We start from the raw sequence: 16,809 nt of genomic DNA on the forward strand, positions 1-16,809 counted from the left end.
AGCCCAACCGCAAACCTAACACGGCCAAGTCCACCACTAAACCATGTCCCTAAGTGCCACATCTACACGTCTTTTAAATACCTCCAGGGATGGTGACTCAACCACTTCCCTGGGCAGCTTCTTCCAACGCTTGATAATCTTTCGGTGAAGAAATTTTTCCTAATATCCAATCTAAACCTCCTCTGGCACAACCTGGGGCCATTTCCTCTCGTCCTATCACTTGTTACTTGGGAGAAGAGACCAACACCCACCTCACTACAACCTTCTTTCAGTTCTAGAGAGTGATAAGGTCTCCCTTGAGCCTCCTCTTCTCCAGGCTAAGATACCCCCATTCCCTCAGCTGCTCCTCACAGGACTTGCTCTCTAGACCCTTCACCAGCTTCGTTGCCCTTCTCTGGACACACTCCAGCACCTCCATGTCTTTCCTGTAGTGAGGGGCCCAAAACTGAACACAGCGTTCGAGGTGCAGCCTCACCAGTGCCGAGTACAGGGGGACAATCACTGCCTTTCTCCTTCTGGCCACACTATTTCTAATACAAACCAGGATGCCATTGGCCTTCTTGGCCATCTGGGTACACTGCTGGCTCATATTCAGCCGGCTGTTGACCAACAGCCCCAGGTCCTTTTCCGCTGGGCAGCTTTCCAGCCCCTCTTCCCCAAGCCTGTAGCGTTGCACGGGGTTGTTGTGACCCAAGTGCAGGACCTGGTACTTGGCCTTGTTGAACCTCATACAACCTGGGACTCAGCACATCAATCCAGCCTGGCCAGATCCCTCTGTAGAGCCTTTCTACCCTCAAGCAGATCAAGACTACCACCCAACTTGCTGTCATCTGCACCAAATTTTGACCCACCAAAAGATGATTCCTCAGAGAGACAGCATTGCTCCTGCCCCGCTACATCTGTGTTGTGCCTGCCTCCCCAGGCATTAGCTCCAATGCCACCTGGAAAATCCCAGTTGGGATGACCTGGCCTGGTTTCCCACACAGCCGATGCAACCGGAGCTAACGAGCCCTGCCAGCAGTGCCATGTATGCTGGGACGTGCTGTCCTGCTCTCTGTGTTTGTTTTAGGGGATTAGGAACATGCCTAAACCCAAGCGCATGTTGGAAACGATGTTTCACACGCAAAGCAGCCTGGTTTGGAGGGAAATAGCAATGTTTCTGTGATTAAATGAAAATAATTGGGGTTAAATGGGGACGAAAATGAAATTTCCTTGCAATTACTTGGATTTATTATAAGAAAGAATGACATACCTTGTCAGTTTTATCTGCTCTCCGCTGTTTGCCCTTTATGCTTTTTCTCCTACTTTTAGAAATGAATTTGGGCTCCTTTGCCTCATTAATGAGAGATTACCTAGCTTGGCGAGAAGTTTTGTGTATTATAAATGGGCTTTACTGATACAGCTCTGAAACACCGATGTGCTCTTCAGTTCCAAAACCCCCTTCTGCTAAAACCCAAACAGAATAACAAGGCTATTTCCCTAAATTATAGTTCAAACATATGGAAGTCATTCTCTTCTCTAATGGTTTTGGTGTTAAGAAGCACAGAAAGCTGCTAAGACTCTCTGCTCAGTGTAAAACCTCCTTTACTATATGGTTCTTCCCGAACTACCCAGGTAGGGTTGTTAAATCAGGATGGTGCTTGGGATTTAAGAGAAAATAATACAGCTTATTTGATACACTTTGCTCTATAAGCACCCACTTTCAAAAAACCCAGAAAATCCTACTGTAAAGTCTAAGGACAGAAGGTGGTTTTGGGTGCAGATCAGCATCTGAAGTATCCACTTCAGCTCTCGTGAGACACATAAACCTTGCAAAAGTTTAACCAGTGACTGAAATAGCACAACAGAGACTGGTGGTGATGGTGGTGAAAAGGGGACAATCCCAAGATTTCCCCTCTCCTGTTTCCCTCTGCCATTCTCCTCTTTCTTCTCTTCTCCAGCCCAAAGTCCTGGAAAATATGGTTGCTTGTCATATGAAGCCACTCTAGTTTTTGGATTTTCCTTGTTGCTTCTCACTATACATTTCCTATTAGGCACTTTTTTTGAGACGAGGAATAACTGCACACTGCATCCCAGAAACGGGCATACCTCATACTTAGCAGTGTAATAATGGCCCTTTCCTAACAATTTCTACCACTTCACCTACCTTTTTGGTTGCAGCTAAGTGTTCAGCCAATGTTTTCACAGAATGATACGGTGTAACCTCTCTATTATCATGATACTAGGTTGATCCAATTGATTGACTAATTGACCACTAATTGTATACAATGATATTAGCTGACTGATGCCAGCTCAGAGCATCTCATTTCATGTGAAAAGATAGGACTGTTTTTCTTTTCCCCCATTAATATATTTTTACATTACCTATATTGTATTTAATTTATTTTTGTTGTCAGTCACTCACTCAGCATCACTCAGCCAAATCTACTCTTTACTGTTCATACCCATTTGCATTCTGTCCTTGCAATTTGTTACTACTCATTTGGCTCCTTCACTTCTTCTTGTCATTCTCTGGATCTATCAGGAAAAATTGATTCAGCCACAAGAGCATCCCTAAATTCCTCCACAGTGAACACAGATGCCGTAAAGCCCCTCTTTGCCTCCAGTTCTGGCTTCATCTGCTCTGGGAACCCCTAGCACTGGCCCTGCAGACGTTCTGGCAGCCTTCAAGCTCTGATGTGTTTGCAAAAGCAGATGTTATTAATTTGTAAAGCATCTTCGAACTACTCATGGGGGGCTGCCACATTTGGTGTTGTTTCTAACCAATTGCTTTCCTCATTTGAACATTTCTGCTTTCTTTTTTTTTCTTTTTTTTTTTCCCCAGGATGTTTTTTGGGTTTCTGTACCATCCCTTGCCAACCCATCTAGCTATGCTAAGCTCCTCTGCACTTCTGCACCCCAGTCTCCCCTGTGTAGCTCTTCAAAAGGAACCTACTTAATCATGCCTTTCACATTAATTTGGAAAATGGCATGAAATTTTGCCCTTTTTGTGGGTTTCCAGATAAGCTGGTCCCTGAAATAGCTACAGAGTGGGTCTAAAAATTAGCATCTGTGTCAGGCCCTGTGTGATGTACACCAGCCTGAGTGGACATAACCCAAATTCCTCTTCGCACTCGTGTTTTCTGCCCATACAGTCTCCCTGGTCACTCTTTGGATACTGTCACCAGCAGGGACAGGCAATCAATGGTGACACTTTAATAGCATTTTTATTTGGGCTTGGCATCCCCTGTGACCTGTTGAGAGGGTTAACTTTTCATCTGATCTGACTGCTAGTCCTTATCTCTGGAAATGATCCAAAAGCAAGAAGGAATGAAAGGAAAAAACTCACAAGGAACCAACCTTTTTTGGTTTTATACCCAGAGGAGACATTTTGGGTTGCATTTGGATTTTGCATTTGGGGGTTTTATTTCTGTCTTCTTTGCAAAGTAAAATAAAATTCTCACAAAACTGACAAGGAGAACAAAATTATTTACTTTTTTGTTTTTTAAGCTAGAGAAAGGGGGAAATAGGAAGACAATTCCAATTTTTCATCAGGAGAGAAAAATATCAGCCAAAAGAAAAAGATTTTCAAGACTGTGTTTGGAAAATTTGTAAGAATAGCAAAGGTGCAGCTATATTAACTATACTTTCTCAGCTTTATACAAACACTTATAAAACATGAATGAATACCAGAGGGAATATTTTTATTAACAAAAAATTAGAACACAAGCTTTAATACCTATACCAGGAAAAACAGTTCATTTATTTAAACAGCAGTTTAGAAACAAAGAAACAAACCAAAAAAGAATTAGTTACTTTCCTATGGATTTAAATTTTGGAGTTAAAATCTCTTGATGGCTTCTAGGGAAGCCTTACGTCTGTAGTAATTCTCAGGAAACAGCATTGCTGACTACAGCACAAAACAACTCAAATTGTGCTGATTCGGTAGGCAAAGCCTTTGAAACTGATGGAGCTTGTGGAGGAGTCAGAACCTGAAGAAATGCCAATATTATTTCAAGGGCGGGGTGGGAGGGAGCTCTATTTCCAAAAGGAGCAAAACTGGAGGGTAATTAAACTCAGCAGCATCCTAGAAGCCAACACAAGGCTTAACTTCTGAGTTCAGCTTGGACTAAAGCTCAGCGTGAAAGCTGATACCGGCCTTTTCTAGCACAAGGATAGTTAAAGCATGGTCCAACAGGGCTGTAGCCTCAATATACTCTAATTTTGAGTGCTGAGACACAGTATGGAGACCATGCAATGATCTGGTAAAGTGTGGAAAGTTAAAAGCAGAGCGGTGGTTTGCATATTATTATTTCTGAGGGCCTCACCTCTATGTTAAAGATCATCTGGATCAGTCCACCTTGTACAAATCGGGTTTAGCCCTGGCAGATTGTCAGTGTTGCCCAGGGCTGGGCAAGGGCTGGCTGCCCCTGTCAAAAAGCATGAAGCAGATCTGCGCTTGGGTCTCATGCTTGGAGTAAGAAAAACTGTTCTGAGAAGGGAAGAAAAACACAAAAACTCTTCTACCCTTCTGTCCTTATGGTGCCCTGTTATGAAGGACGATTGGTTGAGTACCAAGACCCAAGACATGCTCTGGTATATTAACACAGCTGAAAACATTATCAGCCACAGATATTGATGCCTTAACCTATGCTGTTTGAGCAGAAGTCAGTTTGTAAGTTTAGTAGATGATGGACTTTTTTCTTAGCAAGATAACCAAGAAACAGTATTTACTTCATATTTTAAGAAATTAGACTATATCAAATGTGTAATAAAAATATTTTCTATAGGATTTTAAAATATATACATATATAAACTACCTTAATTTTTAATGCCCTGTTGATATTGATGTGGTCTCTACAGTATCTAAGTGTAACTAAGTGAGGCTGCCCAGCAACCTCCATTATACCTCAAACAGTGATTACAAACTTGAAGCCTTGTCCACGCTGCAAATTAAACCTGCTTGAAAACAGGATCTGAAATTGTCTGTTGAGCCTGATCCAGCACCCACTAACAGTCAGGCAAAGTCCACTCCTGACTGCAGGAGCTGGATTAGGTCCTAGACACAGTCCTGAAATGATGTGGTTTCCAACCCTGTTGGCTGGGCAATGATAAAGGCACCTGAGGGAGTTACTGAGACCCTTAAGGCACTTCCTGGTAAAATAAAAAATATTAGATATTTTATGTAGACTATTTAGGGATATTTAGAAACAGTCTAAAGACAATTTAGGCACATCTATACTTCATTTTGAAGAGGGGCCCAAACTGACTGTGTCTTGGACGTAGCCTTTGCTCAGACACTGGATGTAGACTTTAGTGAAGCTTAAGGGAGGTTGAGAGCTTGGGGGTGATGATGGTGCAAAGAGCATTCATGCCTGCATCTTTCCCACAGCATCCATCTCCATATACCCCCCGGCCTCGCTTGCCCAGTCCATCTGGAGGAGGTAAGTTAGCAAGCAGAGCTCCCGTGTCAGGTGCCTGCAATGGCCCATGGGGCTGAACTGGCACTTTCATCAAAGAGAACCTAAAACTGGTGATGGAGGTGGAGGGGGGTGAGGGCGGAGAAGCACAGATTACTGTCTGGCCCTGTGTCCACTGAGGACAGCGAGGACATGGCTTTGGGCTGTGCCTCCAACACACAGCCCAATCCGGTTTGCATTCGTGTTTAATCTAGCACTGTGTCTAAAGCAAGTTCAGATTCATTTTCCACGCAAGGTTTGAAGCACAGTGTAGACAAGGTGTGAGGGCCAGATCCTGATCTAATGCAGGCAAAATTCGCCATTACCATTGGCCTGAGCACTTACCCTTGATTATACTTTAAGGTAGGTAGCATGGGAGTTCTCCTGCTTCAAAGAGTTAATATAGGGGATTTGACCACCTGCCGAGGAAAGTTTCTCGCTGAGCTTTCGGTTCATCTGCTCCATATGCCTGGTGTTTTTCCTGGCTTGCCGGAGAGACCTCTTGACTTTCTTGACCCGATCTCGCAGCTGCTTGTTGCGCTTCTCCAGCGTCGCCACTTTCTGCTGCAGCTTCTTCACTCTGTCCTCCTCCTCAAACAGGGCTTTCTGGACCGAGGAGCACATGAGCTGAGGGGACAGCAGAAACGAAATAGCAACAGGTGAGCTTTACACAAAAACCTATTAAAGCAAGGGTTAATTTGGGCATTCCTTGAAACACCTCACAGCTCTTCAAAAGTAGAGTGCTTTTTGTTTGGAAGTTCTATTCTTTTTTTATACCTTTTTTAGTAAAATCCTCTCTTTCACTTCTGTATTCAGATAAGACCTGAAATTGTAGATCTTAATGATACTAGTGATTCACAATTACTTTTATGAACTGTTTTGACAGACCTGTCCAGCCCACTGAGGCTACATTGAATTTATGGAGGAAGGCTGCCCTATTTCTGGTATGAAACTGGAATTCAGGCCAAGGCGTGTCACTTTTGGAAAACTCTAGATTTGATTCAGCTTAGCAGCCCTTCAGAAACCCCAGATTTTGACAGGAGCCTGCCTTTTGCTGTTTATGTCAAATAAGGACTGCACCTGCAAAAGGCAGAACTGGTTGGTTTTGCCTTTTGAAGAACTGGGTTGTCTTAAATGTCTCATTTTATGGGCTTCTTTCAGATGAAATCCTAAAGGGTAAAATCTCAGCAGTCTCTAGGAGCATTCAAGACCCCTTAACTTTAACAGAAGTGATTGTTTTGGCAGGGTCTTTGGTTGAAAACTGCCCCTCCCATTCTATCCACTACCAACTTACTGCAATATTGCCCCCAGTAGGGATATCAAGCTCTTGATGTCCACTCATGCCTGTGGCCCTTGGGCAAAAAAAAAGAAAAGGAGCCAAAGGTGCTGCACTCAAGGCAGCACTAGAAGAGCAGCTCATAGAAGCATTTTCAAATCCGCCGGGTTGGATAATGGTCCAAATGCAAAACATCTGGTCGAGAATTGTTCTTCCTCTGCTACCTCATCCTAGGATGACCCAGAGGTCTATCTCATCTCAGCTATATGTGATTGCCATGTTTACGGTCTCCTGTTTCTGACTTGCTTCCTATTCGCAGGTGCAGCTGTAGGAATGGGATGAGAAACACCAGCTACAAAGGCTGCTGACTAGTTTCAATGCAAAGAAGTTGTGTTCCTGACGGATGGTGTCACATGGGACGGGATTCAGCTGCCTTCTCTTAAGCAGCTAAAAGTGAGACTCAGGTCTGGGCTCCTCTCTTCCAGTTTCCCCTGGAATATCTGCAGGGAGAGACCCTTCAAGAGGGTGATCTCCACCTCCTAGGGCAGTGGGAAGAATCACCCTCTGAACACAAGTCCCCCATTTCACTGACTACAAAGGCACCAAGTTCCATGTTTTCTACCTGGGCAACATTTTCCAAGCAGAAAAAGAGGAGGTGCCTGGGGCTCAAGGACAGCCTCACCATAAAGTTTCTAATCTAGAGGACCCCCCATCAAAATCTATTTCTGCCCAGGGTGATGTGCCTCCTTCCTTCCTTTCCTACAAAAAGCATCCTGAGAGATTTTATTGTGCAAGTGGGACGTTCAGCTGATTGCTCCACTGGTGCACTGTGAGGAAAGGCAGCGTCTTCTGCTGGATTTATCTCCTATATACGTCTAGATTTTTTTTATGTGTCAAGCACTCCTGGAGCCTGGATGGGCTTTCTCTGGCAGAACATTTGGAACAGACAGGGAAACTAAATAAACAAGTAAATCCTCACTGTGATGATGAAGGATTACATGTTTCTTTCCATCTTACTTTGTAGTATTTTTAACAACTGGAAGTAGGGGAGGGAGCCCGCTTTGACGAATAACACTTCATTTGCTTTGGAAACCCCCAGCAGCCGAAAACCATGGCCAGTCAACACAAACACAGCAACTGCTTCCAGTCCCCATAAGCTCTTGTTTCTTGTGCGAAAGCACTGCAGGGCTTTGCTAAAAGGCAAATTCTTGCCCCAACCATCCTCTCACTAGGGCTCTTTTATAAACGCATACTAGGGAGACTGGGAGCTCACAGATAGAGGGCCAGAAATTGCACTGAAGAGGAGGGAATTTGGTTTTGATCACAGCTCATTCCAAGGGTTATTTGAAAACAGCCAGCATATCTTGGCTTTTGTGTTTGCCAAACCCTTGCAAAACTTCAAGCAGAACACTTCTTGAATTTAAATCCCTGCAAAGGAGAGCACTGAGTTAGGAAAAGAGGTTTGTTGGGAAGACAGGAGGTGGAAACTCTACTTCATGAGGGATTTCTTGCATTTTCCATTGGTGCAGTGAGAGCTATAGCACATGACAGAGTCCAATGCAGAGGAACAAACAATTTGTGCAGCTAGCTGAAGTGTGAGGTTGTGCAAACCCAACCGTGTCTCATCTGTCTGGGCTGGCTCGTGGGGGAATGTCTGATAGCAGACATCAGGGATGGTATTAGCCTCATCCCAGAGGCACTCCCAAACCTTTTGAGGTTGGTCCTCTGTCAGCAGAGGTAGTCCAGCTCTACAGAGCCACTCAGAAACTTCTCAAACACCATCAAAAAGCTAGCTAGCTCATTTGCTCATGCTGTTCCTCTTCCAGATCCTCACTCTCCAGTCAAACCCATGGTTTAGTGCTTAAATTATCTGGAGGTATCCAGAGAGATCACTGGAACAACACAGTTATAAAAAACTGAGGTACTGTTGGACACGCACAGCTTTATTTACCAGCAGGGTAGGTGATAGAAGAGCCCAGCTTGATAATTGGATGCCTGCCTGCAACTGCAAGACTACCAGCCGAAAAATAAACTATTTCCTCCTTCTACATGGGGAAAAATAACAAGGTGGAGTCCTCACGCTCTCACCTGCTGGTTACAAACAGCATTTTTCACAGGGATCTGCAGTGGGGATGATATTTAAATGTGAGTGCTGTCCCAGCCTTGCTGTTACTGCTAGGGCTGCAGTTCACATGAGTGCAACCGAGTTATTTTTAAAGTGGTGCTGAGAACTGTGTAACTGCAACAGCCAGGGGCTCAGCACAGCCTGTATAACTAACCCAGCTGCTGAACAAATAAGTGAGAAGTTAACCAACCCTCCGTCTGTGTTGCTACTTGAATACTTCTTGTTTACAGCCAGATGGGATATCCCTGCATTGCGCAGTCATTCCTATGGAGCATATCTACAGACAAGAATTTCACACCCCATTTTCTCTGGTCTCGTGCACCCATAAATGTGCACAGTTTGCACTGATGACCATCAAGATCAGACCTTAGTCCAAAGGAACTGCTAAAAGCTACAGAGAAGTGGATTTTGTTTCTGGCAGTGGCCTGTGCTCCCACTCCCCATCACAGCTTGCCATGTCAGGTGCACTAGAGAAGGTGGGGGGGGTGTTTATGCAATGTTTAAGGGACAATGAAATCTCCATCCATACCTTACAAGGTAAGTAACTGAGGAGCCAGTTCCACTTGGTGCCACTGAAAGAAAGGATAGGAAAGGATGGATAGCTGACAACTCCTATTCCCACAAGTTATCAGCTGCAGACAGTAAAGCAAGAGCTCTGAAATGCCACACTTAGCATGGCATGCATGCCCACAGACCTGGGAAATGGAGAGAAGGACCAAACAATGGCTCCTCAGAAAAACTTATGAATTATTTTCCTAGGTTTCCTTCAACAGTTACATTTTCTAGTGACCCACAGTTCAGAAGAATTGTTTGTTCTGGAGATCGCTGTCTGCATGTCCAGTTGTTCCACAGTTTTGTTAGCAAGGCATACTCAGCAGTGGTTAAACTTGAGTCCAGAGCAGTACCAGGAGATGTAACACGAAAGGTAGCACTACAAGAACCATAGAGCTCCTTAGGATTTATCCCACACAGCCTACAGCTGTGAAACCACAAATTAAATATATTTGAGTATTTGTCTGAAACATCCTGTCACAAATATACTCAGTTTTAAGTTTCACCACATCTAGATGATTTACAAAATCTGTCCATCTGCCAAACAAATCAGCACTGTAGCAAATCAAGTTGATTTTCGGAGTGTCACATTACAGGCATGTGAGCCCTTTACCAAACACCCTGAATTGACGTATATATATGTTTGTCTGATTGACAGACACACACATCTGCCTTCTATAAGCTTCATTTGAATGGGACAGTGGCTAGGAAATGCCCCATGGATAAAGGCACGACGGTAGTGTTCATCCACCACAAATTGTCCAGAAATGGCTGAAGTTAGCATTACAGAGCTCAAGTCACTCAAAACCTAGCAGTGGCACCCAAGTCTTGCGCTTCACCTACCAAAGGCAGAGAAGTTGAGTTCTAGCTAGCTCCTCATGCACGCTCCCTCTGGGCACCACTGCTAAAAAGCTCTGGAGGCCCACTACCTAAAAGTCTTTCGTTTCAGGTCTCCAAAAATATCTTTCACATCACAGAGTATTTTTGGACATTTAGATACAGGATGTCATCAGGCAAGATGACGGTAGGAATATCTTTAAATGTGTGACAGTGAGACCTGGTCTCTGCATGGATGTGACGTGTTTTTAAAAGACCTGGGCATGGGTCACTTTGGTTTCTTGCCCTCAAATCTTCCTCCTGACCCATACTGCTAACTGGAGCATCCCAGACCCAGCATCGCCCCAGCACAACCTATTGGGAGTGTCTGGTGGAAGAAATGAGACTGGAAACATAGCCCAAGCACTGCAGGTTGGGAAGCACAGCTCCTGCTCTGCTGCTGAGCCTCCTCCGCGCTGCATCCCAGTGAGCTCACCGCATCCCCGCACCGCTCTTCTCTTCCCTTCCCTGCTATAAAGCTGCTTTGCAGAAAAGGTAAAAACTGTTCGCATTTGCTGCACATTGACTTGCTGCTCTGTGCTTTACCGCTGTTCAAATTATATAATACATCTTAAAATGAAACCTTATGTAGCACAAAGTGCGTACCTCCAGCTCTATTTGTCTCAGCAGAGCAATAATTCATGAATTGTCTCTCAAGGGGCTCAGGAGCCAAACATAGTTCTTTATTTTCTTTAACTCCACCAGGATTTATTTCCCCAACCCCTTCTGTGCTCTTAGCAAGAGGAAGGTCTCTGTGCCCTGGGGAAGCCGGTAAGGACACGATACAGCTCATGCAGATGATCTTCACCTCTCCTGGCCAGGGAGGTCCCCTTTGAGCCCTGCCTTGCCATGGCCGCATTTCAGACTCTGAGCATCACTTTCTCCTTTTGTTCAGTCCCTTTGGGCAGGCTACATGGGAGCGAGCATGTTGGATGGACAGACGGATGGTGCAGCAAAGGATAGCAGGAGGGGTCTGGAAGTGGAGGGTATTGGGTTTGGGATGGACTTAACCTCCAGTTACTGGGACTTTTTAGCCAACACTAACACTCCTGCTGAAGTGTGGAAAAGCCCCTGTCAGCACTGTTAAACCACCGTGCTGGGGGAAGTGGTAGGGGCATGGCAGTGCTGGGTTAAACTGCCTCTGCTCGCTGCAAGACCGCACAGTTCAGAGATACCAAATCGGGGTCCCAAGGGCAGATCCAGCATCACTGGCATTAGTGGAGATGAGCTGGGACTTCACCCTAGGACTTCACATGAATCACCAAGATATGTAAGACCCAGATGGAGAAAGACATGACTGTGGCTGTTCTTATCTTACTGAATGCTGGGTCAGCATTTGCCATGGGAGGTGTAAGGCTTGTGGCACAAGGCTCCAGCTCATTCGAAATATTAGAGATGGGGACTTCACTGGGGTATGAAGCACTGCCTGCAGGGAGCCTCTGCCAGGCTACACCCACCCCAAGGTGTCTCAGTGCTGTGGACGGTGTTTTTCTTTGCCATTTCACTGCTCACTAAAAGCAGATTTTCACTTTAAACTCCTAAGATGCAGCCAGTCAAGGCAAGTCATCTTACCTTTCCCAGCCGTCATTGGAGATGAATGGGCACGTCCAAGGGGAGACTTCTCGCCTACCCTAGACACCTACCTCAGGTGGACCACTTTCGGGCACCCCTCTCCATTGCCTAGATAACTAGCTCAGACTGAGATGGATCCCACCCCGAGTCCCACAAAATGGCAGCTGGCATCATTGACTACCTGGGGCAGGTTGCAAGGGCAGCATACAGATAGTTTTCTTGGAGTTTGGAGAACCTTGCCCTGGAAACAGACCCAAATCCATGTCCATGGGCAACCGGGAGTCTTTAAAAACAGCCTTGTTTGTTCTGATCTGCATCAAAGCGCTGCTTGGTGGAAAACCATCCCAAGAACTGTTGGAGGGCCTGCCAGGGGCAGCTCTTGGACAGTGTCTTGGCAGGTCTTTTGGGTAACACTTGGCCCTGACGTCCCCCTGAGTGGCCGAGAAGGGCCCATGTACCTGGAGAATGTGAACAGTCTTTGCAAGCTGTGATGTAAGGCCCCAGTGCCAGCAGCTCCACCAATACACCAACTCAGCACAGAGGATGGTTTACTCGCAGGGAAAAGTGCTTTTCACAAGGAAAAACCCTCACAACCTATTCTTTTTCTTCTCTTCTTTTTTTTTAAATAATAATCTTAAGCTGAACAACACATTTTTTTTTAAAAAAGATACTTCCCTGTCATTAAGTACTTTGAAAAACCAGACCCTCCTCTCTGGCAAGGTGTCTGAATTGCTGGTGGCTCTCGTCTGCAGTGGGTGTTGCAGGCACCCGTTTCAAAACCCTACCCTTTGCCTTCGAACTCACAGCACTTGCACCCCTGCTCCTAGGCTGGGGGTGGTTTTAGAGGGCACAGGGGGATTAGGAAGCACTTGAGGGCTGGTGAAAAGACTCTCAACCCTGGAGGTACTTGGAGAGAGGTCCCTGGCCCCAAAACTACGCCTCGAGCATGTCCTGAGGCATTGCTTTCCCCAGGCACTTTGAGCACTGAAGCCTGAGATGCTGCTGAGGGGGAGGATGCAAAGAGACCAGGTGACAGTCACCTGGATTGGTCACTACCAGTACCCAGGAAGGGAACAACACCTTATTCCCTGTACTTTTTAAAGGAAAAAAGGCGATGGTTTAATGAGAATAGAAACTGCACTAATCAAGAAGACAGGAAAGGGGAAAAAAAAAATGCGTAGGGTACGAGCCAGGCTGCCTACCACAGGCACCTCACTTGGGCCAAGTGAGCAGATAAGTCAGTCCTGACAGTAAATCCCTAAATTCCCTGCCCAGGCAGCAGGAGACAGAAGGTCTCCAAGAAACGAAAAAATAAATCAAGAGGGTAGGACCTCACTCTGGGGCATCTCCAAGTCCCTTTCCTCCCCTCAGTGACCAGGCAGGCAGCGAGGGAGGCGCACCAAGAGCCAGCCGGCTGCTTTTCCCTGTCGCTCTGAGGCGGAGGGGCTCCACTCTTGCCTTGTTTCCTTTGAAAAAGTTCCTCCAAGCGATTCGCCCAAGATGCCACAGGAATGCGGTGGTGGATCTGGGAGGGGAGCGGCAGTGAAGTCTCGTGTCTAAGTGGTTTAGCAGGAGCAGCCACCCTCCTCTTTGCCTGGCTGCAGCTGCCAAACGTTGGGCTTGGTCCTCAGCCCCACCAGCCCCATCCCTTGTGCTTTGTGCATTTCCAAGAGCTTCCCAGCCTTCAGCACTGCTCCCGGCTCAAGGTTGGGCAATGTGTACCCTCCAAAATGGGTCAGGACTGGGGGGAACCGGAGGGTCTTACAGCCATCCCAGGGGTTTAGCCCCCAGGGACGGGCAGTGCCACCCTGCCAGCCTCTTTGCTGAGACCCGTATCATCCCCCTCTGCCCCCGTCCACCAAAAATACTCAGGGTGGCCAGTGAAATAACGAACCGTGGGGGTGGCACAGGCCTCCATAGCGTGCAAAAGCAGAGACACCAGCCAGGACGCTACTCCTGGCTCTCCACCCCTATTACAGGGGATGTACAGAGCTCATTGCAAGGGCAGATAGCTCATAGACTTTGCAACACAGGTATTTGCAAGATATAAATTGCGAATACAATCCAAGGCGATGCAGTGTCTGCTCTGGTTCCTTCTAGGTACCATGCATGGGTGGTAGATATTCCTGATACACCTCTGTCCCGTTCCTGGAGAGTTCACAGTGCACGCATGGATTAAGCTGCTTACTTATAGGTAAATGACACTGAATGTTTAAGTGCACTACCCAGCTCAACTATTCTGAGCTTAAAGGAAAATGTTGTGAGTAAGGAAAACCAAAATCTTTTCTTTGTTGCTAGAAGCAATTCAGGTCCTGAGGACAAATGTGGGTTTAAGTCTACCTTACAAGACAGGCTGCTTCATAGATTTCTGCATTTCACTCTGCCTGAATGCTGAAAATGACTGAGTCACTGAGTTACTGCTTTTTTTTTTTTTTTTCCCATTTCTGTCTTAGAGCTACGGTTGCAGTTTCAGATGGGCTTCAAAAGTCTCTGTAAGAGGGGCTATTTTTCTACAATGTGTACAGAAACTTTTCATTTCCACAGCTACCAAACTTTCCAAAACTTGCTATTCACTTTAATTTCCAACTCAGCTTTTTCCCACCTAGTATTATTATTATTACAATACAACTAATTAGGTCTGATATGCCTAAACCAACTTTGCCAATATACCTTACCTCAAGTGTATTGTTCTCCGACTGAAAGTTTCTGTGTGACCGCGTCTCCATCTAAACTTGTTTTACTTGGCTTGTATTTCAATAGGATTAGGTCACCATTCCCCCCACACATACCCACAGCGAATTAATTAAATACCAAGGAAGGGATAAAACCAGCAAGACCCAGAAACAGAGTGTATTGTGTCCTTCCCTCTCTCTGATGGGAAGGCAGGGAAATGAGAAACTGCTGATCAGAGCAGCACGGCATCTTATACTTTGCTCCTATTTATTGAAATGTTGGTTTTGACTTTTGAATGGGCTGACCTCTACCTTGTGTTACAAAAACTCCTAGAAATTTCATTTAATTTAATGGTCCTGTTAAATAGGCAGGATACAGCCTATAGCAGGGTAGCAGTGAGGGAAGTACAATATATTCAAATACACCATCCCCAGATGCAGCTGAAGCTGAGAACCAGCATCAGCTGGTGAGGAAACGCATTTATCTTTACCAATATTAATTTGCATGAGAACAATATTAGTTTAAACCAGGGTTATACCTGGTTTGGGGTGTTTACTTTAAGCATGGTTTACTTCAGTCTAATGTATTACAACTCTTAGGAGTTGCCTGGGAGTCCTAACAGAAGAGATTAACGCTCCGATGTGGCAGGTGCTGTATGGATGTCTGTAAGCTGAGGTTTAGATTAAACATAGCTGTTACGGGTACAAAGTAATAGGTGGGAGATGTGGGCTGTGGGAGGATGTGGGGCACATGAAAACAGTGACACAAGAGTGATTAAGGGCTTAATGAATTCAAAACCTCCTGTGGGTAAGGCAGTGCCAGACCTCCGCGTACCCCTTGGCAGGTTCAGAGTGCAAATGCTCAGTGCCCACATCCTCTGTTGCCAAGAAGAGAAGGGAAGGACTGGGAACAGTAAATACATAATAAAATACATTTTATATATAATATGAAAAAAATGTCACTTCTCTGTCACCTCTAAGTCAAAATGGGAAAAGAGAGAAGCAGAGCAAATCCCACCAGGCTGTGGATGGGTATTGTCAAATGGCCACAGCGTGACTGCATTGCATTAAATGTTGCCTCTCGAGAAAGCACAGAAACAGGGGCATTTACTGTAAGTGGAGTCCATGTCTCCTCCCCAGCAAATATATCATACTTAGGGGAAGTTTTATGCACAAGAGGAGAACCCGTGCTGAGAAAGGCAAATGTTTAAAGTTAACGCAACTTCTATAAAAGTCATGTTGCCCTATAAATCCCTCCGCTCTGGACATCTTGGCTTCATACATCACATGAGCTACTGCAGCTCAGCTGCCTTTACAAACAGATAGGATTTCCTTGGCTGCAGGCTCGGCTGGAAGCCCCGAGAGCACACTGCTGCTGTGCACAGCTTCTGGATTTCAAAAAGCAAATGCAGGTGCCCCGCGGCGACCTGCCGTCCTCCGGTGCCGCCGGGAAGCGGAGGTGCCCGCATTGCTCCTGAGCATCCCTAGGAACTGCTGGAGCTACTTTCCTTCATTTGTCAAGTCCACTTGGGTGCAGGAAAGCAGGGGGACTGAAAAGGGCATACTGGAGCCTGTATTTATCTGTGCTTGGTGGGTCCTTTGAGGTGGTCTTTGCACCACCCTTCTTAACGTATCTAACCTAGATCCTGGGTAGGAAACGTTGGTTTTCTGGGTTCTTTCTACAGTCAATGGAGAGACAGAAACTCCTCTGGAGGATGAGTCAGACAAACTAATTTAGAGCAGGGAAGCAGGCACTAAAACAGAGCTGAGCGGTATGGAAACAACTCTGACACCGTGCTTACGCACACAGCCGGAGACACCCCTGCCATGGCAGGAGCAGGACAAGAGGCTCTAATGAAGCTTTTCGCAATAAGCGATCTGTGAAACCATGAGGGAAATGACGGCAGCAGCATTGAAATCAGGCTGGATGAAGCACAGGGGCTTGACAAAGGCATCCGCAGCTGCTCCCGAGCTGCTCTGCAAGCCCAGAGCGAAGAGGAGACCTCGGCCAGAAGCTGTTTGCTGTGCCCCACGCAAGCGGCCTCGGGAGAGGTAACGAAGCCAGCAGTGACGAACGGGCACTTGCACAGCAGAGGACCAGGCTCAGCCCTCACCCGAGCGTGGAGGTGCCACAGGTTGCCGCAGCGGTGAAGTGGAAAAGCTTCGGTGAGGTTGAAGAAGCAAAGACAAAGGGATGGAAAAACAAACATCTGCGATCTGCAGGCGCTCTCTGGCTAACGTCAGCGTGCCAAGAAAGGAACCGAGGAGGCAAAATGCCTGAGAGACTAATCAGCAGCT

General features: G+C 46.1%; 1 protein-coding gene across 1 annotated transcript in view; it reads right to left on the reverse strand.

Moving 5' to 3' along the window:
* Nucleotides 1-2,786: 2,786 nt before the first annotated feature.
* CCDC3 (coiled-coil domain containing 3) overlaps nt 2,787-16,809 on the reverse strand; it is a 42,935-nt gene continuing 28,912 nt past the window's right edge. Inside the window, exon 3 of the mRNA XM_069801622.1 lies at nt 2,787-6,065. Coding sequence (XP_069657723.1) covers nt 5,790-6,065 — 276 coding nt within the window. The 3' untranslated portion in view covers nt 2,787-5,789. The remainder of the gene's footprint in view (nt 6,066-16,809) is intronic.

This window comes from Haliaeetus albicilla, chromosome 14, assembly GCF_947461875.1.
Source record: "Haliaeetus albicilla chromosome 14, bHalAlb1.1, whole genome shotgun sequence".
NCBI lineage: Eukaryota > Metazoa > Chordata > Aves > Accipitriformes > Accipitridae > Haliaeetus > Haliaeetus albicilla.